This window comes from Cryptomeria japonica, chromosome 3 (genome assembly GCF_030272615.1).
Source record: "Cryptomeria japonica chromosome 3, Sugi_1.0, whole genome shotgun sequence".
NCBI lineage: Eukaryota > Viridiplantae > Streptophyta > Pinopsida > Cupressales > Cupressaceae > Cryptomeria > Cryptomeria japonica.
This window is the reverse complement of record NC_081407.1, coordinates 399,964,283-399,989,438: the sequence shown is the minus strand read 5'-3', so window position 1 is coordinate 399,989,438 and position 25,156 is coordinate 399,964,283. Positions and strand designations below refer to the sequence as shown.

At 35.5% G+C, this 25,156-nt stretch overlaps 1 protein-coding gene across 7 annotated transcripts in view; it reads left to right on the top strand.

The window, feature by feature from the left end:
- Nucleotides 1-25,156, top strand: part of LOC131047862 (histone-lysine N-methyltransferase ATX4) — a 108,925-nt gene that overhangs the window by 76,093 nt on the left and 7,676 nt on the right. For 6 of the 7 annotated variants that reach the window (XM_057981649.2, XM_057981654.2, XM_057981652.2 and 3 more), the window contains 4 exons: nucleotides 18,862-18,951; nucleotides 19,060-19,116; nucleotides 19,266-19,355; nucleotides 19,767-19,853. In XM_057981649.2, coding sequence (XP_057837632.2) covers nucleotides 18,862-18,951; nucleotides 19,060-19,116; nucleotides 19,266-19,355; nucleotides 19,767-19,853 — 324 coding nt within the window. The remainder of the gene's footprint in view (nucleotides 1-18,861; nucleotides 18,952-19,059; nucleotides 19,117-19,265; nucleotides 19,356-19,766; nucleotides 19,854-25,156) is intronic. The other variant, XM_057981653.2, reaches the window with a different exon arrangement.

Below are 25,156 nucleotides of genomic sequence, written 5' to 3'. Positions count from 1 at the left end.
CAGCCTCCTTTAATGGTCAATCTACTAACTATATTGAATTTATCCCAAAATTTTACAAATTTGTTATGACCCAAAGGCTTGGTAAGGATAATACTACAACACAATAGATCCATCTTCTACAAGCTGCCCAATGAAATGACATTATATTTCCACATGTTTGGTGTGCTTATGGAAGACTGAATACTTGGCAAGTTTAAGCACCCTTTGATTGTCACAAAATAGGGATGTAGATTCAGTTTATGGCATTTTCATGTCTAAAAGCATCCTTTTGGACCAAACTGCCTTATATGTTGCTTTTATTGCTCCTTGATATTATACTTCAGTTGAGGAGAGAGCTATTGCATGTTGCTTCTTTCTTTTCCATGTGATTGCACTTGTGTCAAGATTGAAAACATATTCAAAAGTGGATTTTCAGTCATCTATAAAATTTGGCCAATTTGAATCTATAAATTCGTGTAGCCTAGGTTCTTTGCTTCTATTGTACAAAATACCAAATTCAATCGCCTCTTTAACATATCTCAACACCCTCCTTGTTGTAGTCCAATGTTCTATCTAAAACAGTGCGAGACACTCAATGGATTTCAAAGAATTGATTGATTTACAGAATGAGCAAGACGCTCATAAATAATACAAGAGTATTTACAAGAATAGCAAGTTTCTAATAAGAAACTACTGAGAAGATTGTAGAAGATATTGCTAAAATAGAATATACACTGTTGAGCATTAATACTAAAATTAACATTATTTTAATATTCTAATACCCTCCCTTAATGCTCAATCTATTAACTACACCTATAGACCCCCTGAATTTTACAAATTTATCAAGACCAAGGGGCTTGGTGAAGATGTTTGCTGGCTGCTCCGAGGTAGGAACATACAGCAATTGGATAGATCCGTTTTCAACCAGCTGTCGAATATAGTGACAATGAGTTTCCACATGCTTGGTTCTTTCATGGAAGACTGGATTCTTGGCGAGTTTGAGCACTCCCTAATTATCACAGAACAAGGGAGTTGGACCTGCCTGGGAGACATGCATATCCACAAGCATTCGTCGAAGCCAAACCGCCTCACAAGATGCCTTAACTGCTCCCCGATACTCTGCTTCTGTCGAGGAGAGAGCCACTGCCTGCTGCTTCTTACTAGTCCATGTGACAGCACCAGATCCCAAACTAAACACAAACCCTGCTGTAGATTTACGGTCATCAACCGAACCTGCCCAGTCAGAATCTGTGTAACCACTGAGTGTAGGATCAGAACTTCGAGTGTACAGAAGTCCATAATCAGGAGTGCCACTCACATAACGCAGCACACGCTTCACTGCTATCCAATGATCAGCCTTGGGAGCTGTCATGAAGCGAGAAATGTAGCTCACTGCAAAACTAATGTTAGGTCTAGTGGCAGTAAGATAGATGAGGCTGCCCACTAGTTGCCTGAACAAAGATTCATCCACAACTGGTGAAGATGACTGAGCTGAAAGTTTGAGCCCGGGTTCCATAGGAGTAGAGGCAGGTTTGCAATCCTGCATTCCGAACTTGTCCACAAGACTTCTGGCATACTTGGACTGAGAGAGAAAGATACTATTCTCAGTCTGCCAGACTTCAACTCCTAAGCAGTAATGTAGAAGTCCCCAATTTGTCATATCAAAGGTGCGGCACAAATCCTGTTTGATCCCAGTGATCAAATGTGCTGAACTGCCAGTAATGATTAAGTCATCCACATAGACAACCACAAACAAAACATCATTACTAGTATGCTTGATATACAGGTTTGCATCAGATGGACTTCGTTGAAAACCATGATCTGTCAGGTACTTATCAATTTTCATGTACCAAGCCCGAGGAGCTTGTTTCAGACCATAGAGTGCTTTGACTAGTCTACAGACCTTCTGTTCTTGACCAGCAACCTTGAATCCTGGGGGTTGCGTCATGTAGACTTCTTCCTATAAGTCACCATTCAAAAAAGTACTCTTGACGTCCATCTGATGGACTTTCCAACTGAACTGGGCTGCCAAGGCAAGAACGAGCTGTATGGTACTCATTTTGGCTGTAGGAGCAAAAGTCTCCTCGTAGTCAATGCTTTCTTTCTGTGAGAACCCACGAGCAACAAGACGAGCCTTATACTTGTCTAGGGTTCCATCAGCTTTGTATTTTACTTTGTACACCCATTTGCAGCTAGTGGGCTTCTTCCCTGAAGGAAGATCAGAAAGGGCCCAAGTGTGATTCTTCTGAAGACTCTGGAACTCAGCTTCCATAGCCTGTTCCCACTCAGGTATACCTTTAGCCTCTGAATATGTCTGAGGCTCAAAAACACTGTGTATGTTAGCCATGAGAGCAAAATTGACCATGCTTCCTTTGGGGTCTTCTATTTCATCACCTATGCTAGAGATTCGTTGAGCAAATATACTGTTGGAATATCCTCTCAGCCCAAAACATCTTGGGAATGCTCATGTTCTCCATTATATATTGGGGCATCCTTGTGAAAGTGCAGTTTTGCCTCTGGACCACTTTATTTTACTATGGAGTTTAGGGTGTAGTGAACTGTCTTATGATATCATATTTAGTACAAAAGTTGTTGAATTATATTGAATACGATTCTCCTCCATTAATGGATGTAAGAGTGGTTATGTAACAAATTGACGCTTTTTCTACTAATGCTTTGAACTTTTGAAATTCATTAAACACATCTTATTTTAATTTCGAAAAATACACCCAAATTTTCATACTAAAATCATCAACAAATAGAAGAAAATACCTTGCACTAGTGATGGATGTCATGTTCATTCGTCCACAAACATTTGCATGAACTAGTTGCAAGCCTCTCTTGGCTCTCCAAGCTTGTCCGTCATCAAATGAAGCTCTATTCTGATTCCTTGCTTGACAAGGTCTGCGAATACCCTGCATCTCTTGTTGAATGTTAGGAAGTCCATCTACCCAGTTATATTGGGCCAAATCAGAGAGGTAGGATTAATTGAGATATTCTACAATTGATTCCAAACTGTATTAATGTTCGATGCATTATTGGTTGTCAATGCACTCCTTAACTTGTCTACTGTCAACTAATCTTTATGGTCCATGATCTTCTACACCAAGAGAAATAGTCCTCCTGGTCTCTTTGTCAACTATTTAACATTTGTGATTGCTAAAGATAACATTTATATGGGGGTAATGTCTCACAATTTAACTCACTGAGAGTAGATTAAGCTCCATTCTTGGCACATAGTTCACATTGAGAAAATTTAGCATTTTCCCTCTATAGGATATTTGCACATTTTCTTTGCCAACTGTCATGAACTTCCTACCATTAGAGATCATTGAATCATTGCAAGTGTATTGCATAAATCAATCTTGCTTGGTGGTGAAATGACGTGATGCTTCTGAATCAATGTATTGTGTAGATGACTTGGACCAATTTGCTGGTCTTCTATGCTTCTAAATCAACGTACCATGTAGATGACTTGGACTAATTTGTTGGCCTTTTGGCGATGAAAGCATAGAAGGTTGACTCCTTTGAATGCATTGCAATATGAGCCTTCTGCTGAGGTCCTCTTGGTTGGATTTTTGATCAACCAATCTTTTTCTATAATGTTTCTTCATGTGATCTATTTTACCACAATAATGACATGCAATATTCTTCAGATTCTTAGTCGCATCTTCATTCCTGCTTTGCCCTTTCTTTTGTGATCATTTTCCTTTGCCCTTGTCTTTGGCTACAATGATATGTTCAATAACTTAGAATTCTAATTTGGAACATTAGATATTTTGGTTGAATGGTATCAAGATAGACGCAAGATAGAAGTTCAATAACTCATTATAGTGTAATAATTCCGTTGAGCTATAGTTGACAGTTGTGGAGGTTTCCTTATAAGATTTTGAAGGAATGCAAAGCAGATCTCAAGGTGTAAATTGTTGCTTCTTGTGCTCATTTATGCAATTTAAATTTTCAATGTTTTGTGTAATTAATTTAATGTAATTAGTTACCATGATTGAAATTTTAATATCGGGTTCTTAAAAAAACTTGTTGATGGTCTTGAACGATTTCTTAAAGTTCTAGTGGATGTAGAGCTTTCAGATCTTGTGCTTCTACAACATTTAGTTGTGCCATAATGCCTCAAGAACCTTTCTTAAGTAATTTTTCCTTCTTATTGTAGCTGATAATTAGTTTGTACTTTGTCCAGTTGCACCAAAAGTCTGTAATGTCCCCTAGTTGGGGTATGCCTGAATTTGCCCAAAAGTAACAATTCCAACAATATAATACATTTTTTCAAATAGCATTCTATAATTAAATTATCTAATAGTTACTGCTTAAGAGTAAATGAACAATTAACATTATTGAAATGATGAATAATATCACCTACTTGGGTCTTATCTATAGTTCATTCAAATAGCTCATTTCTGCAATTTAAATTTAAGACAATTTTCTGATCATCGATGCATATCCAACTAGTATAACCCTCTGCTGGATTTTCTTGTGATGTGGTGATCTATATATGTCTTATTCATTGTTTCCTCTTTCGTTTATTTATCATTCTTATTTCAGATTAATTTCTGTGTTTGAACATTGTTATTTTGGTCTATTAAGCGACCCTTAATGGGATCATTGTTTTATTCCATCGATTCTTAAGGGCTGCGATCTGACTCAGATAAGGGCTGTGATCTAATTGTTATACAAGCTACAATCTATTTTGACAGGGGCATGATAAAGTCCTGGATAATTTCTTAAAATTAAAGGGCACTCTTCCCAACTATTTAAATCATTGCACTCCTAAAACTACATCAGCTCCTCCGATTGGAGTAGCAAACATTTTTGAATCTAGGTGATAATCTTCTATTGAAAGTTTTATATGATAGCATATGTTGCCACAACATATTTGTTTTATCATCATCTATCATTACTTGGATACACAACAGTTGAGCTCATTAGCCAATCTTCTATCTGCTTCTTCTATAGCCGATTCTCCCTCAACTTCAACCTTGTTCTCAATAATCATTAGTTTCTTTTCATTATGACCACACTTATGACTCCTAGACCATTTACTATCACAATACTAACATAGACCTTTTTTTGTTTTCCCTACCTCTTGTTTAGGAGAGAGCTTGTTAGATTGTCACGAGTTAAGAAAGTTGGTCCCATTTTTGTTAATAGGATTAATCACCTTGTTGTCTATCCATCCCATGGTTTGGGCTTGTGTGGATCTTCTAGTGGTAATGTTTTGTAGAGTTGAAGCTTTTGATGAGGCATCTCATTTGGGGGTTGAATTGCCATTTTTATATGCTCAACATTATATTCGACTACATACCCTGTATGTTTTAAATTGTCATTTGAGGAAAGTAGCTTCTCTTAAATGGTTGCTCATAGTTGGCTACTAAGTCCTTATTAAATTATTTCTAACTAAGCATTTGCCCTTGCGTTTCTTTCATCATCCATTGGTACCATTGATAAGGCTTAAATTCTCAATGTAGTGAGACTATGTCAACCATTGCATTGTCTGATATATATTATGTAGTTTAACATATTGCTATATGAGTTTTATCAATGAAGCTATATTTGTACCACCAATTTTACAAATGTCTATTTTCGGTAGGTTAAGTTTGAATCTTGAAAAGGTTGTCTAATCCATTGATTTTGTCTATTAGGGTTGTACCCACCTTAGTGGTTTAGTCGGTGCCTTAATTTAGATAGTATTTCTTGTTTGAACCTATGCAAACTTTCATTCAAAGATATTGCAAATTGATAAAATAAATCATCCTAAATAAAATGTACTGTCATTTCACATCTTGGTGGATTGCCTCCTTCAATTTTAGATGGTGGACAAGGAGAGTCCTTAGATTTTGTATTTGTAAAAAATTCTAATTCTAAAAATGGCATGGCTTTAGATGTGTTTGTATTTGAACTCTAGATTTTTTTAATCAAGGGAGGATAGCATCTAATGCGAATTGTAAGCATAAATTTTAGAACATGGGCTATGACTAAAATTGATGTTTGTTTTTAATCAAAATTTGACCACTAAATTATAGAATTTTCCAATAAAAAATTATAAAGAAACAAACCTACTGAATTTTTAAGATATTTTAAAAAAATGAAAAAAAAATTTGTGGCATATAGAGTAGGATAATAAAATATCTCGACCTAACTTATACCATTAAATCACATAATGTATTTTGGAAAAAAGGTTTTATTTCGATAAAGCAATCGAAACTAGGGCTATGACAAAGGCAAAAGCAGCTGCTAAAACCCTTGTTGTTGGTACTAGTTGCGATTCAAATCCAGGTAATGGCGGATCTAATGCAAAAGATGAGGATGGCAACTCTTCAGACGATGATAGCAAGCTATTGCTTGATATTTTGCTGCGTGCCCGTGCCTTGGCCCGTTTGGAGGCTGAAAATGGGGAAAACATTGACTCCAATGAGGAGCTTAGCTATGAGGACATTTGTTGGGCAAACCGGTTTGGTATGGAGGACGTTGAGGAGGTTGTGGGCCTGTGTGGGAAGAATCTGTCTTTAGCGGTGGCCTCCCCTTCTGTCCATGGGTTGCTGAGGGGTTTCCTCTTCACCCCGCCTACTCTTAATGTTGTTTCTCATGCTGGTGTTGTTGCATCGGTCCTGCCTTCGTACTCGGGGGTGCTGCTAGATGGATCAAGTGCTTGCACTAAACCCTTGGCTACTGATAGTGGTAGTGATTTTGACGGTTCTAGCTTTGGCGATTTTTGGTGATCCAAGCTCTGGCGTAGAGGTTGGATTTATGGCAAATGTAAAGGAGGTTGGACCCTCCGAAATTGTAGATAGGGGGGTTCTGTCTTGCTCGCCTTCTGATGCTTGGGAGGGTTGTTGGACTCTACTACCGCCCTTGGCCTGGGAGTTTCTTAGACTGAGGATTTTTCCTCCATTGAGTTAACCTCAGATGGTATCAGTGGGAAGGTCGTCTCTACTCATGACTCTCCTATGGTTTTTGAGGTTGGTAGTCGGGATGGTGTTGTTCATGATGTGAATTCCTGCTCTTATGGGGCTCCTGATTAGAATCTTGTTGAGCCCTTGATGCCTCCTCCTAGAGATTGTTCTCTCTCTGGGCAGGTGATTGAAGTGGATGTTCTTGATTCGTGGATTGTTGAGTCTTCAAGGAGGTTTTGTGGTAATATGCCTCATATTGACACAATCAAAAGATGGGTCACTTGTGTTTGGAAGCTGAAAGGATAGGTTAAGGTAACTACAATGGTGAATCCTTGTTTCCTTTTTTGCTTTTCTAATGATGAAGATTGTTTAAGGATTATTGGTGAGAGACCCTGGTTCCTTGGCTTGAATGGCTTTTGTCTGTCTAAGTGGTACCTTGGTTTCAACCCTTGGATTGACTTCTTGTTCTTAGTGTGGGTCTAGCTACTCAGTTTGCCTCTAGAATTGAGTGAAAAGATAATCATGTCCATTGCCAATTCCTTTGGACAGTTTTATGCTATTGACCCTGTCACTAAGTCGATGAAATGGTTGCTGCATGCAAGATTTTGTGTGCATGTTGAAAAGAATGATGTGCTGCCCTCTCAACTTACTCTTTCTTCAAAGTTGGGTAAATGGGTTCAGACAGTTCTTTTCAAAAGCTCCTCAATTGTTTGTCATCATTGCTGCCAGGTGGGCCATTCTCACATGGCTTGTATGACAAACACGAATTCCAAATTTATTTGGAGAAAAAAGTAAAAGATGAACTCTTCTACGTAGTCCTCCTCTCTTGGAGTGATTGATCAAATTGTGGCTAAAAAGGGGAAAGAAACTCACTCTCCTCCAGAGGTTGTGAATATGCAAAAGGATTGTTACAAGAAAAGATGTCTGGGGGTTTGGATCAACAAAGTAAGGAAAACAGGGAGAATAGCCTCAAGAAAAGGAGCTTGGGGGAGATGGACCCTAGGGCTACAATTAACCAAAAATCCCCGAATCACTTATTTAAACCTCCATAATTTTGTCTATGTTTCTCTTGTAGCTTTTGGTGTCTTTGTGTTGTTTTTGGGCTGCTTTAGCTGTTTTGTGTTTTGTTGCTTCTTGGTTGTTTTGTGGTGTTGTCTTGCTATGCTTAATGCTATATTCTTTTTGTAAAAGGATTCAAGGTCCTTTCAAAACCTTGCTTATCTAACCAAAAACAATAAAATAGTGAGCCAAGGGAAAACATTCTACCACCCCCCATCCCCCCCCTCCCTTCCCCACCTAGAAAAAAGAAAAATCTCCACATTTCTGAGATAGGGATGTCATCAAGATGTGAGGTCTTGGAGGGAACATCCCCCTAACACCCGCCCCATCGCCCCAAAGATGTTTTTTGTGACATTATCCCCTAAGAGGGGATGTTTCCAAGAAGTCCCCTTTTTTTGGGGACTTCTAGGGGATGTCGAGATGTGTTGGGAACACCTAGAGTCTCTTGTGGTGCAAGCAAAGAAAATGTGATTTAAAAAAAAAATCATTTGTTTTGTAACTTATGCCTATGTTTGAATCCTAATGGCATGTGGGCCCTACCTAAACCCTAAACACTATAAATTACAACCCACTAAAAGTTTTCAACAAGCAGCTGGTAGTAGTGAGAGTGAGAGTAGGAAAGCCTACAAGTGCAAGGTGAAAGAATTGGAGCAAAGAGAAAGAAGAGGAATGACACCAACTCAAAAGGATTGAATGCATTTTTCAAGCAAAGAGGTAGGCTTCTAGTTCAATGTTCTTCCATGACTAGTTTCTTTAATTTTTCAAAAAATAGTTTCTTTCATTATAAATTGAAATACTAGTTTAATTGTTGATTTTAATTTGTTGCAAATTTCAATTTTAAATTTTAAATTCAATGGTAATTGGTTTAGTATTGCAAATGATTCAATGAATAATGATCAAATTTTAGTTTTTCTAATTATATAACAAGTTGTCATGTTTTATTTTTTAAGTTTCAGATGTTCAATTTTTTTATTTTGTTGAATTAGGATTATAACTTTTGTGTATCCTCTACTTTTGTGTTTTGTATGACTTGAAGTAAGAAAAAAAGAAAGAAGAGAATCTTTGTCATAATCCCTTGCATTATGTACTTGATGAAGGTGAAATTGGATCTGATTATGCACTTGATGAAAGTGTACAAGTAGAGGGGTGAAACCCAAAGAACTACTTCAATTGTGAGTGCAAATATTAGTTGCCCTTTCATAGTACTGGGAAAATATGTTAAGGGTCCCTTTGATCTCAAGTCTTCTCTAAGACAATTTGAAACAAAATTACAAACAAAGCTTGGGACATTTGGGGGTGCTTGATTGTGGAAGTGCCACTTTTGTATGCTTCAATTTCAGGGCAGCATTACTTGAGTTAAAGCTTACCTCCTTCATATTTGAGGCAAAGGTGTAGATTTAGGTGAGAATTTGGTAGGGAAACTGAACTATAGGGCTGGGATAAGTAGTGAAGACAATGTACCCACATTTGCACCTTCATCTCCACTGTTGAGGGTTCAAGGACAAAGTTCTACTATTTGCAGAGGCTAGTTGCACATATGCCAATTTCTTCTACTTCAAGAGCAACAAAGGCTAGGGGGAAATGCAAGATGCCAAGTAATGCTCCGAATCCACTAGCAGAATTATCTAATGTGCAATTGAAGGGTGAGGTAGATGATACCATTGGAAAACTCTTCTTTGTTAATGACATTCCATTCCACATGGCTTACTTTCATTATAAGGAGGTGGTGGCAAAGATAGCAAAGGTAGGACCATCATATGTTCCACCAAGGGAGACAAAACTGAGGACCACAATCTTGGATAAGAATTCCATGATTAATATTTTAATGGAGAAAATGAAGGAATCCTAGGTCACAAGTGGATTTAACATAGTCATGGATGGGTGGATGGACATTAGGTACTATCCGACATTAGGTACTATCCACTCATCAATATCATGGTTACATGTACAAAGGGCCCTTATTTTCTTAGGGTTGTTGATTGTTTAGGGCATCACAAGTATGTCGATTTTCAATTTTAGATCCTCAACAATGCTATAGAGGAGGTTGGACCTCAAATTACGATCCAAACGGTGACAAATGCGACCCATGTGTGTAAAAGTTGTAGGGAAGTTAATTGAGGCAATTTATAGACATTTGGTGGGCTCCTTGTTGTATGCATGCCATGAATAATGCTCTCAAGGACTTGGAAAAATTGATTGGCTCAAAACTATTGTAAATGATGCTACAGATGTTTATCTGCAACCACCACACTTCACATGCACTCTTAAGGACCTTCTCCAAGAAGAAATTCTTGATGCGTGTAGAGACTAGATATCATCATATTTCATTCTCTTGGAGAGGATGCTCGAGTCGCAAGAGGCATTGCAACTAGTAGTTTTGATAATAGAATGGAATTAGTGGCTTGAATCCAAGATTGAGCAGGGGGAGAGGGTGAAGGATGTGGTAAAGATTGATGTTTTTCGAGGTGATGCAAAATATATTGTTTTGATAATAGAATGGAATTAGTGGCTTGAATCCAAGATTGAGCAGGGGAAGAGGGTGAAGGATGTGGTAAAGATTGATGTTTTTTGAGGTGATGCAAAATATATTGTCTCTGTCATTACTCTAATCTTCAAAGTGATTAGATATTCATATGGGGATGCAAGTGCAACTAGCCTTGGAGAAGTGTATGAGTGTGTTGATTCTGTGCTTGACCAAATGAAGGATTTTGTGCGACTGGAGGACCCCATATTGCAATTCTACAAATTAAATATTCAGCCAATCATTCATTAGAGACGGGAGAAGCTCAACACTCCCTTGCACATGGATGACTATGCATTGAACCTGAAGTGGTATGTGTAAAGGCTTGGTAGAATTACATCTTATAGGATGTTAAGAATTGAGATGAAGGTAGGGTTCATGAAGGCCATCTAAAAGACGTATTATTTCACATGTCAACATCATTTGTACAAAGTGGAAAAAATTTGCCACTCTTAGAGGTTACTTTGAGTCCAAGATGGATAGGGAAACTATGGAATAGGAGGACCCAATTTTGTGTTGGATTACGCATGGGCCAAATTATTTTACTCCCTGCCTATCCATTCATTTGCTATCTCAAATTTCTAGGTATTTTGTTGTTGAGAGGAATTGGTCTACTTATAGCTTCGTCGACTCCATCAAGAGGAACAAGCCTACTTCTATGAGGGTAGAGAAGCTTGTGGTTGTGTATAGTGTCTTGCTTCTTATTGGCTATGAGACACATACAAGGAGAGCCTAGCATCATGGTGTTGATCTAGAACTAGAGGAGCTAGCAAAGGTTGATGATGATGCTACACAAACATTGCTAATTGGTAATAGTTTGGAGGAGCTTGATCATGTGGAGTCCAACACTTCTAGTGATGAGGAGTTTGGGGATGATTAGAGGCCTCACCTCACTCCGTTTTGTATTTTGAACATTTGTCATTGTAATCTTAGTCACAATGTTTGAATTCGAGTTCAAGTTTGGCAATAGTAAAATTTGGATGAAGTTTGGCAAGGGTAAAAATTTCGAAAAGAAAACGACATTGAATTCACCTTATTTAAATTTGAATTTGAAAAAAAAAAAAAATCCTTTAAGTTGTCAGAATAGTTTAACAATGCTAAATAAATTTGAAATTAAATTATATTATAAAATAAAATAGTCAAATGTATTATTTATTAAAATAAAATAATTTAATATTAAAATAAAATAATTTAATATTAAAATAAAATAATTTAATATTAAAATAAAATAATTTAATATTAAAATAAAATAATTTAATATTAAAATAAAATAATTTAATATTAAATATAAAATTAATATAAATATTTTACACTTATTAAACTAATAAAACAATTTTATTAAATTTGAATACATTTAAATCATTTTTTTAATTTTTTAATTTTTTTGGTAAGCGGTATTTATATTAATATTAAACAAAAATATTACAAGAGTATTATAGTCTTTTGAAATTGCACTATTTGCCTCACATCCGAAAACTGGATAACTAAAACTAGTAGGAGAAGCTCCTTACAAGAGCAAAGTACATAGTTACAATACATTATACAAATTTTTGCCTATAGCAAAATGCAGGATAAATAGACAAAATTTTAGAAAGTAAACCTAAATTATAACTCATACTATAAATAACAGTGATTAGGGCTCCTTTGTAGCTTCAGGATTCTCTTCAAAAACTCTAGTTTACGTTCTTTCACCACCTTTTTCATGAAATCATTCATCCAATCCTCTTTGGGGACAATTTCCATGTCCAGGAGACATTTGAGAAATAGACAACCGTCCATTGCACAACTACGATGCTCCATGATTGAAGTTGCCTTGAAATTGCTTAGAAACAAGTGCTAGATCACCGGGTCTCCCGAGTGAGGTAGGGTGGGATATCTGCTGGGATAGGCATTCCAACCCCTAGTCGGGCTGCTGCTAACATTGCATCAAAGGTTGACTAGAAATTCTTTGAACCAACATTTGCACTCTCCCCTTCGGTTCACTCAAGTCAAGGAGGGAAGCTACAAATTTGGACAGAATGTTCATATTAACATGATGTCTGTCTTCTGCAACCAGAAATTCTGCCCCAAGAACCATCTTGATGGCCTCCATCATTAGCTCACTAGGGGCCAAGAAGACCACCTTTAGTCGATGGTCTATGATAAAACCAGAAAATGCCATTTGCCTTCGGGGGTTGAGCAAGGAGATTGGGGTATCCATCTCAGAGCCTAGACTGAATTTATCTGAACAAAGAAGACGAATGCCCAAAAATTGGCTACGTCGGCCTTTTATAATCTATTGTGGTTGAGTTTCACACAAGTTGAATGATGCTTTGCGTGCCATGGTGAAGAAGAGTAATGGCTGCTGTAGGTGAAACCAACAGAAGTGACAACCCACACTAAATGCCTTTGATACCAATCTATTCAATTTGATGCAAAGGCATGTATATAGGAGAGAAAAGACATAAGTCGATCTAGAAGTCGACACTAACAACCACATGTCCTAATGTGGCAATAGAAATTCGATGCATGTACAAGGTGGTTGCAAGCCAAAGTGACCTTTGCCATCATGAAGGCAAATCCTATATCGACGGTATCCTCAAATTGACAAAGGAAATGAAACCTGGAAGTACAGATCTGCTATTACTCCCTTGTGTTTGTAGGCAATAGCTCATTATCTTGTTCAGGGTTGGAAAAGAAGTTGGTTGCCTTGTTAGCTACTATGTTGGATAGGTGGTTAACTTTTAGATTAGCCTCATAAAGTATATGATTAGTAAGGAAATTAGGTATGCAATGAAGATATGTTAGGGTTTCCTCTAGGATAGCTTGGAGTTTCCAACTAGGTGTGGATCACCGCCTTAATGCATTTATTACAACCAATGAATCTCCTTCTATTTCAAGGTGAGTGATTTGTTGCACCACACATATTTTCACATTATGGAGGAGGGCTTCAAACTCTACTTTGTTATTGGTTCCTAGAACCAAAGGAAGAGAGGACGAGAAGAGCACTATGCCTTGAGGGTTATGAAGGATTCAACCAGCTCCAAATGGTTCGAGATTGCCCCTAGAAGCCTCGTCAAAGTTAAATTTTACCCATCTATGATTGGGTGGTGTGCATATTGCCTTAGCCGGCATAGATGAGGAATCAACTCCAGAAGCCCCATTAACAGGGGGATATAATGTTTTTATATTATAACATAGATTTAATCCAAATTTTAATTTTAATTTCTTAATATGTAAATAATATGTTAAATTTAATAATAAAGGTTGACTATTTTTAGATGGACTTCATTTTTATCCCAAAGTGCGATGGACCTCATTTTTGTTAATGTATTCAAAGCACGATGAACTTCATTTCCACTCAGGTTTTTATCCCTCTCCCCAATTGAATATATTTTAAATGGGATCCACTTTAGCTAGCTCTCCTAAAAAGTACTTATGGTGGTTGTTCCAGGTAAACTTGAACCACTACCCTCGTTTCTGGCTCTCGAATGGGCGCAAATATTTCATCAAATGCAATGTATGATGGATCTTTTGTGATTACTGAAGATGATAAACACCCAAACCTTGTTCCGTACAAATTATAGGGTGAATTTGAAAGAATTTTTTAAATTTAGTAAGAGTTCGCTGAACTTCAAACTTCATTCATAAAGTTCGGCAAACCTTGTGTCTAAGATTGTAATCATCATTACAAAATTTGATTATAATACAAAATTTCAAATTCAACATTTTTATTATTAATGTTCATTTTAAAATTCAAATGTTTAATGCAATTGTTGCAGTGTGTTTACAACTTTTAAGTTTATAGTTTAGTAGTTTTACTAGTTTCCCAAATTTTCATTTGTAATTCTTATTCCTTGAACATCTTTTTATAACTATTTTTTCAAGTACCGTATGTATTTGTGTCACCCCTCGTTGCTGCCCCACTGCCATCTGCCCGTCATGAAACTCCATGGAGCTAGATAAATAACAAACAACTGATCCAATCTAATTTTTCACAGGCTTTCCAAAACTGTAAAATTATTTTAAGTTTTCATAAATTTACAGCATGTAGAGCCAATTAATGGAAAGACAAGAAAAAATTTGTGCAAAAATGGTTACAAAAAGCTAATTATTTAATCCTGAAGTTGTATTTGTTGTATACCTCAAAACCCAAAAAAATCAAGTCCGAATTCACGATTATTTGTAAGTTACGTCAGAAACAAAAATCTTGGCCTAAATCATAGCTCTAATACCACTTGTTATGGTATTTCTTGGAAATAATTGCAAAAATCAGCAAAATGATATATGAATTTAGTATTGGAAGTGATAATGATGTGGGAGCGAGTTTTCTTCCTATTATAGGCATAAGTCATAACTATGTAGGGATGCACCCCTACATCATAATAAAGAGGGCTTAAGGTGGTAACTAAAACTAATATTAAGCATCCCACTTTAGTATATTTAGAAAGATAGAATATTAGGGTCTTTTTTTGCAATTAGTCAGACATGATATCTGATCCATATCTAATCCATATACCATTTTAGTATTCAAATTTGGTTTGGTGGTTTGCATGCTAGGGGAGAGGGGGTGGCATATCTTGTAACTTTGGAAAACTATAATTATCAAGAGATAAGTACTAGTATAGGAAACATGAATAGATTGGTACATCATTTTTTTGAAAAATGGGAGACACGTACCTGGATATGGTAAAAATTAAATAAAAGCATTTAATTACTTAAATTCAGGAAAAAAATTAAATATTAAATAAATAATGGCTATGCAGTCAACAAAAAACTAAAATAAAAATAAACATAGTGTTTTAAAATTTTTTACACAAACATTTTTAAGTATAGAAATATATGGCAATGTAAGCTATTAATATTTGATAAACATTGAAATGCTAACAATTATAAATTGAAATATACATCATATTTCATGATTCATCCAATGGACAATTAATATGCTTAGATCCAAATCTTGCAATAGCCATGTCATCAATTTCCAAGTCCTTGGCTATGATTCTTTCTTGATACTCATCACTCTTAAGCTGTGGCTCTTTTTTAGGGAATAGTATCGGGGTAAAATCATTAGTCCATCCACCTCAATTACCTCATCCTTCAAGGTCTTGAGTGGTCCATTGGATGGAATTTCGTCCCATTTTAACGTAGGAACCTTTGTGTACTTTGAGTTTGTATTAGAGAAGACAAAGAATGCCATGAATGTAAACCAAAGTCTGTGCCTTCTTTGACCTCAGTTGATTCCTTTTTAATGAATGCACAAAACCATAAGGGCTGTAATTTCTTTCACAAGATGAAGAATTAGCTACTTGAGAGACTAATTGAATTGCAATTAATTCCCACTTAAATGCTTCACCTCAATGGTTCCACCATTTCTTTATTGGATCTTTATTTCAATTTGCATGCACATCATACAAAGCTTCCATGGTTGAAATATTACCTTTCTTGTGTGAAAACTAATTCCACTAAATCAGCCCAAAATCTTTTCCATACTTATCTATCCATATGTGGATGCCTTGCCTTCATGACTTTAATGCCATACCACTTAAAGCATAGGAAGCGCAATGAAGAGGCATTAAGTTTGTTCCATCTTCCATGTATTTTTTCCTCTATTAAAGGATATAGAGAACTATCCCTCAAGTCTATGTATTTCTGATATTCTTACATAAAATCAATTTTTTTGTAAGTCTCATAAACATAGCTTGTTTGAATTGAAAACTTGAATTATCTCTCTCACAAATGGGTTGGGTTAACATTGACCGAAAAATGATCATCAATTGTCTTACCTCAATTTCACTATCCAATTTAAATTTCCTCCAAGATCCCCATACATTGTTGATTACTATGGAATATAAATCCACCTCAATTGCATAAAGACATTCAAGAAGTATGAAGCGCAAAACAAATCATCTATTAATAGGTTTGAAGAGTTCCACCTAAGCAAATTTTCCCACTCCAATCCACCATTTTCCCCATGCCAAACCATTTTATATTTTATATTTTATTTTGTTTGGCCAATGTTGTGTGAATCAAGTACCTTAAATATAAACAGCTCTTGCCACACCCATAGATTCAATCTTGTATCTAGTGCAGTTTTTCTTGTTTTGTAGCTTAAACAATTATCTTCTGGCTAATTGGAGTACCAGAAAAATTGCAATCTCCAGAAGCCATTTTAAATTCTCCAAATATTACTTAGAGACAAATTCAAACATCATAGTTACACATTGAAGAAATCTGTTCTGATTCTGCAAAAGTGCCATAGAATTGATAGTTTGATAACCATAATTAATAGGAATGAAGTGATGTTGCTCAACTCAAATTGCAGAAATGAGATAATCCAAAAAGAAAAAAGGAACACAGAAATATATAGTGAGACGTTTAGGCCAAAATTTTTGTATATAATTAAAGATATGAAAAGTTTGGAGAGGAAACCATGATGCCTCTAGGCATCAAGGGGTTATCTTAGGCACTGAAAACTGTGAATAAAGGAGACTTGCCAACATATATTGTTTGGGTCATTAAGAGTGAAAGCTGTGCTTGATTTTTAAGCACCATGACGACAAAGGCTTGCTTTCAAAGAATATTGACTTCAATAATAAATAGGTTTCAACTGTCACTAGTTTTTTATGCCAATCATATCATCTTTTTCAATCTTTTACACTGGACTTCATTTTTCATTGGTTTCTTTCACTTGAAAATTTTATTATCAAAACATCAAAGTAGTCTTCCACATTTTTTCCAATCTGTGTCATTGTTCTTGTTACTTTAAGTTCTCAATGCATCAAAATAATCACACTTGCAACATGGTGAAGCATTAGACACGATCATTTAGTATTTTAGATTGGTAACTGTGATAGCTGACGAGTCTTACTGTCACTATTATATATGGTCAAGTTCATAAACTTCCACATGTCAACATAGGTAGTAAAGATTTTTTGAATACCTGGGTGTTATTTCTACTATTTCTGAAGGAAAGAGTAAACCAAAGGTATTCTCAAAATCTATATCACCTTTGTACAGATATTCTGGCTTTTAGAGTAAAACTGTGTGTCATAAAGTGTGCTTGACTCTGTAGTTAGCAAGTGGGACAAACATCCCTGGCACACAGACACCCAAGTCAGTGGAGATACCTCAGCCAGTGAATGTAATGTCATTATAGAAGTCTACGGCGTTATTAATGTGATGTACTGAATCATTTTATTAGTCAAAGGTCTGACTATAGTGCAGATGGCTGTTTATCTCTACCATTTTTCTTTGTTAGAATTGGCACATGAAATCCTTTATTTCTTTATTCATATTTGTTAAGTACATCTATAACCTTTTTAGTGTCCTATTATATGTTAGATAATTGTTGCTGAAGATGGCCACAAAGATGTGTATGGAATAGAGAAGAATCAAGATAGAAAGAAACTAATTTTAATGGTTACAGAAACTACAGAATTGTCTAATTATAATTTCTCATTTACGTGAGATTGAGAATTTGAAGGTTTGTTGATTTCTGTTAGAGGTTTGCATGTAGTAGCAACAGTTTCCTGTTTGGGAATGAAGTTTTCATTTTTGTTAAGGATATAGGCAACAAAGGATGGTAATGGGCATAAAACTACAGATCATGAAATTGTAATTTTGCATTGCTACAAGTCAAGAGTCCAGAGGCTTATTTGTTTCCCCTAGAATATTTTCCAGTCAGAGCTACACTATCAGAATATTGAACTATCACATTAAATCATGTACTGACTGGGAAGAGAATTTTATCAGGAGAGCTTGCCAAATCAATACTTTAGGTCCTAAACTCTTAGAGATTACTTTAAAGTTTAAACTTGTAAGATCGGATAAGGCATCAACAGAGTCCTATACGATTTACCATATAACTTTCCTTCTATGTTACTGGTTCAGGTACAGGGATTCAGATATGTTAGTATGTCAAAAAAAATCTGGCGGATGGGTACATTTTGGGTACATCTATACAAAACTTAATCAGAATCATGAATATATGCATATTCTAGCCTAAAATCAGGAATTAAGTCCATAAATATAAACATATCTTAGCCTATAAAAATTCAGCCTGCATGTGCAAAACCCTCAGTGCACCCACAGTGAACTGGACTCTAAACCTGAATCAAAAACTTATCATACCTGAATCCAGGGCTGCAGGGGGCCAAATTGGTAACCAAGATTTGCATTTATCTTCAGCATGATAAAACACTTGAATATGGAAAAAAATATTAATCTTTTGTGTAGTTTGATCGTAGATTGTTGAGTGAAACTCTTCTCATTATATTTTTCTTTGATATTTTGAGCCTTAAATTTGTTGGAAATACATCTATACTTAAAATTGCATACTTTGCATTTTATCTTATTATTTGTTTTTAAACCACAGCTTCAATCTCTTTGTGCCTCTTGTGTGTTTTTTCTATTTAGAAGAAGTGTGGAAGAAAGGCTATTGCACACCAAACCATGGGATATTGTTGGCATCCTACAGAAGTTATGGAGACTGTAAATGTTTTAAATGTAAGTCCCAGTATATATCTATTTTTCTTTAGTTGGTTCTGTGGATACTAAGCTCAAGCTATGCATTGTGCTTATTTCTGTGTGACACATTTCCTTCATGTCCAACAGCAAGAAGAAGAAACAAGAGTGTTTTTGTCTTTGAAAGAACGCCTTTCTTACACCCAGGTAACTATAACAGCCAGATGACATTTTGTTTCTCCTACCTTAATAGTTACCACCCTGGAATCTTTGCATGAAATCAACATAGATGTTGAATGAGTTTCTGTCATACCAAGATTCTTGACATTCTAGTAATTATTATTCTTCTGCTTCAGATAACTGAAAAGAAGAGAGTTTGCTTTGGGAAATCTGGAATACATGGATGGGGGCTCTTTGCTCGCAGGCACATTCGAGAAGGAGAAATAGTATGTGTATATGTAACTTTGTTTATTTTGTGTTCATTTTCAGCTTCCTGTTGCAAGGAGTTTATTATAGGAATTCGCTATAGATAGTTTTCAATGGGCTTAAGGACAATATAAAATTAGGAATTGGTTGATTTTAGTTTACATTCAACAATGACAAAAATTGTATGCTTTGTTCTTTATCCCATGTATCTCTGGCAAAACCTATGATTAATGCTTTTGCATATGACTTCACCATTATTCAAGCTACACTAACAAGACAATTATGCTAATTTACATACATTTGTTTCATTTGTGTCTAATCCTTAAGTTGATTAAAGAGAAGCACATTGTAATTATAAAAGTTCATTTTGTCAAGTATAGCTTTTACTGTGAAAGTTGAAACATTTGAATTGCTTTTCATCCTTTGACCAGGTATTAGAATATCGTGGTGAACAAGTAAGAAGAAGTGTAGCAGATTTAAGAGAGGTTCGCTATCGCCTGCAAGGGAAAGATTGCTATGTGAGTACCTTACTAGGTCTATTTATTTCATTTTAATTTTATTTTGTAATATTTTTAAAAAAAATATCAGGAGCTCTTATATTACCTTTATATGGCCTCTCTTTGAATTGGTCATTTGATATATAGCATTTGCAAGAGATAATGATAATTGTCTTACGAATATCTTTGGTATAAATTCCCCATGAGATTATGATAGTGTGAAATCTAGGTTCTAAAATGTAGACAATCTGAGTAAAAATTAAAGACTTCTGATAAATATGCTAAGAAGTTTTATAACTATGATATTGCTATCAGGGTTCAACTGTGTAGTTTTTGAGTCAAACTTATTGACCCATGTTTCATGAGTAGTGGTTCACAAGAACCTATCTCTCATGAGAATGAATTGTCCACTTAGCACTCATTGTATCTAGGTGATGCTCATAGGGGTGAAGCATTGGGCCTTCCCGGGAGGTCACCCATCCCAGTACTACTCCAACTCAAGTGCACTTAACCACGGAGTTCCCTCCAAGGTTAAACCCACTTAGCTTGCAACCCCATTTGCAAAACCTTCAGCAAGTGTTGTGCCTTATGAACCATTCATTATAGAGCCCCTTTAGCTCATCAATTGATAAGTAGGAGATATTTTCCACATCAAGTCAAACTATGATATTGCTATCATGGTTCAATTGTGTAGTTTATGAGTCAAACTCATTGAACCATGTTTCATGAGTAGTGGTTCACAAGAACCCAAGTTTTATAACGTCTATCTCGGCCTAGCCAAATTTGTGAGAAGTTGAGAACGTTTACTGTGATAATTCATACAAGCAATTAAACATGTGAAATATAAGTTGCTATGAATTTATGTATGAGTAATATTGTATTGATTTAAGGAGAGAACGGTCCTTTTCTTTTTCGAACTTTTTATTTTGAATTGTTGGCATTGTAAACCCTCCCTTTGGAAAACTTAGAAGGGGTTTTCTTTCAGGTGAAGTAGTTTGGAATAATGCGTGCACCATTAAATTGTCAAATTGTCCGATTTTTCAGGCACATAATAAGCAGATTGAAGTTCAAAACAGAACAAGTTGATTAGCTGCCATACTAAAAACCAGGCAACGAGCATCTTTATTGCACTTTCAAAAAACTGTTGGGTGTAATTGAGTTTACATTAAAGGTTGTGTTATGATGTTAATCTATGTTACTGGAATCTTCTAAACACCCCTCCCCTGTACCCGAGTGGGTATGGTTTTGGTTCTAGTCCTTTGCTGCTTCCTCATTGGGTTCTCCAAGGGTCCTTCATGAGCACCATGGGAGAAACCTTGAGCTGAACCTAGGCAAACCCAGGAGGACCCAAGGGCTGCCCCCAAAAAAAGAAGAAAAAAAGATTTTTTTAAAAACATTTTTACAAACCAAAAAATGTCTACGTACATAATTTTGTCCTAAGTGATTAAATTGTGAAAATTTCATGTACCATGAAGGTTTGTCACATAAGAAACTTGATTACAATGAGGGGGTGAGGAGGAATTGGGATCTAACTCATGAGTGTGTTGACTTAGACATTATTGTTGGACAACTTGCCAAAAATAACCTTTAGATGAGGCAGCTTGTACAATATTTGGCTAGTGGAAGTGGCATTATTGTGTTTCAAGTGAAATTGAACCAAATGTTAAGACTTTGATGCTTTTGATGAAGAGCAATATGAAGATTATTAAATATTGATTGTAATTTTAATTGTGTATTGACATTTGACAAATCATTGAATTGTGAATTAATGAGTATTTTCAGTTTTTGCAAATTATGATGTATTCAAATTTTTTTAATCGGCAATTATGAGTATCATTGTTTTATATTATATAATAATTTAAAATTTTTTTATGCATATATTATATATAAATACACATATATAATTACACACACACGTACACACAAATACACATAGACACATATATACATACATACATACATGCATGCATGCATACGTGCGTACCCATACCTAAGTAAAAAGAAACACACATACATACAAACATCAAAGTAACGAGACTCATCACTTGGACTTGCCAGAACTCGACGAGTTTGAGGCCAGCCAGGTTAGCTGAGTCTGGGAGATTTGGCCTCCGAGTCTTTTCCAAACTTGCCGAGTTTGGAGACTCATCAAACTCGCCAAGTCTTGGCGACTCTTGACCTAAAGACTGGACAATCTTGATATTAAAAAAAAACTTACAAAATTTTAATGCTTGTTCGATTTATGACATGCTCATCTAGGATTTAACATGAAAATGATGTGTGCCATGATGGTCTTCATTTAAGTCATTGCCCCTTGATCTTGCTAGGGGCGCTACCCCTTGACCCCAGCAAGGGGTGCTACTCCTCAACCCTGTTTGGTGTTGTCCTCAAACCCCCATTAAACTATAAGTCTAAGTAGGTAGTAGGCCAATGATGAATCATGATCATAAAAATCTACAAAATACATATCCCTTGTTGCAAATCTCTACATCTTTACAGTCAAAGCGACAATCAAGGATTATTTCGTTTCATACATTGGGCAACTTGTTTATCATACAAGGACTACCCATAGGCAAAGTTGTCATGCTACAATCCTTGTATTGCTAAATACAAGTTAAGTCATAGTTGGCAAGAAATGCCATTTTCATAATGCAAAATGTATCAATCATGCCTCGCATAGACAACTCATAGAAGAATCCCATCTATTAGTATACTAGCACGTAGGTCAAAATAGAACACAGTCATTTATCTTTTTACTTCACCAGTCCTCTTTGTTAATGAGTTTGTCAACAAACCAAGCAGTCTTGAAGGCTTCAAGAAAAAATTAATAAAAAATTCCTTACTTGAATATATACACTAGTCATTGAGACAAGCAAATATCATGGCTATATCATCATCCATGACCTATCTTAGACGCCAATGCATGACTCGTCATGATGTTGGGATGAATAATGCAACCTCTTCTGAGCCATAGACTTATAAGTATAGTTTTGATGCCATGGATTTCATATTCCATGAGTTTTGTTTACATTTGACAATATTTATATATCTAAGTGTGTCATTTCCTTTAGCTAAAATTTGCGTTTATACTTATCTGATTGATGTATACTTGTGTATGTGATTAAATTAGCTTCTCTATGGTGATGGTATAGTGTCTTTAAGATTAATTTATTAAAGGGTGCAAGAAACAAGTTTTAAATCCTTAAAAATCTCTGAATTTTTTGGGTTTTTTAATTTGCAGTCTCTTTGTCGAGTGAGTCCAAGTTCGAGTATCGTAAATATGACATACATACATACATATCCGTACCTAATGAAAAAAAATGCTGTATCGCTACCAAGTTCCAGTTCCCATACCCCCACCCATACCCAAATTGGCAGTTTAGATGTTAATGTTTATTTGAGGCATGTAATAAAGGTTATTTTCTAATTTAGTAACTTAAATATTTTTCAGTTTGTGTACCAAACTAAACTTAACAATGCCTCGCAGTAGAAAAGAATTTGTATGAATGCATACTAGATCTCTCTTGATAAAGATTTGATTACTCTTTTGTCCTTTAATCCTCTCCTGCCTCCTGATTACCAAATATATGCATCTAACACCTGATATTCCGAATTTTCTTATTCAGTCTCAAACCGAGAGCCTTAACAATATGAGATGAGATACGCATTATTGCACTTATCCATATTGAATGAATTGTGCCATGAAGGTGTAGAATTATGCGATGAAATTCACACAATTGGAAAGTAGATTCCAAGATCTGTTCAATAATGAATCTTCTATCTCCATATTTGATCAAATAATTGATAGATAACGATGATTGCAGAAAGATGATTGAAAATCCTAGTATGAAGACTAAATCTAAGTGGACAGTCAAACATATTAATCTATTACCAAAATTTAAAATCACTTGTACACGGTTTTTTTGTCATATTCTTTCATCTGCAACAAATTATTTCGGAAAACAGAGTGCCTAAATTAGTTTATTAATTCACTATTTGTGTGCGCTTTTAAGTCTAGTATCATAGTTACAAGACCTGGAGTCATGCTGATTTTTGTCTTGGGCTTGGACTCAGCACTTACACTTGGCCAAGACTTGGCAAATTGAAACAACCATGAAATATAGAGATTTTTAAGGATTTAGAACTATTATTATGCATTCTTAAACAAATAATCTTTAAAGACACAATAAACTACTCAAATAGAAGCTACTTTGATCACATACACAAAGTATCCATCAATCACATGATTATGGAAGTAGATTTTAACTTAATTAAACAGCATTTTTAAGTATATAAATATTGTCAAGTGTTTTAGGTGGATAACACTTGTAGATGATTTGATGAACTTTTTTCACCCATTACAGCTTTGTTTGTTACTACCGGTGTTGATCACTTCCCTTTCTCAACTCTGTTCAGAGAAATTCAGATTCTTGTATTCACTTCTGTTAAAGGGTTGCCGTCTTTTAGCTTTTCTTTATGTTTTGGGGCCTTGTTGCTCCTGCCCCTTTCTTATTATTACCCTTATATAAATATAATACTAATAAGTTTTTAAAAATCAATAAATGATTCATCATAATGAAGTCTTTTGGAAGGATGTTTTATTCATGAAGGTGATGGCCTCAAGTTCATATCATGATCTCATTTGTTGAGTCATATATTTTTCTAGTCACAAGTGATGTCCCTTCCATTTTACTGTGTGTGTGAGCCATTCATTTTCTTTTGTTGGTGCAGGGAGCCTGCTTATTATGATCAAGTCCTGATTAGTATCCTGCAAACCAATTACAGATCTTCAACTATATTTTATATCATGTCTGAATGAAATTAGACATTATGGCATTTGTTAGACAATAATCAATTAAACATTGAGGGCTTTTACTTGTTTGTACCCATTCTAACATTGAGGGTTATTACTTGTTTGTCTCAGAATCTCCGGCTAGAATCCAAGAATTTCCCATTGTCTATTTGTCATGTCCCCTCCTTGATTGTTATATATATATCCTAAATGAAGCAATTATTACTATTAATAAATATAATAATTAATAACGAATGATTATTTGAAATTTATTTATTTATTAAATATTAAATATATATATATATTTTTTTTAATATTAGAGATCGAGAGACCAAACAAGGTTTTATACAACTGAGTTCAGGGGAGGCAGGGCCTCAACCGTTAAGTAGTGAAACCAAAAAGAATGAAACGAGTAGCATATACAGTGCACTACAAAAAAGGACTCAGAATGTTTGGTGTCATAAGGTACTAGTGGAGGATTTCATCTTGGTCCTCCAGCCATGTGGTCCAACCCTGTGGTCCTTCCATCCAG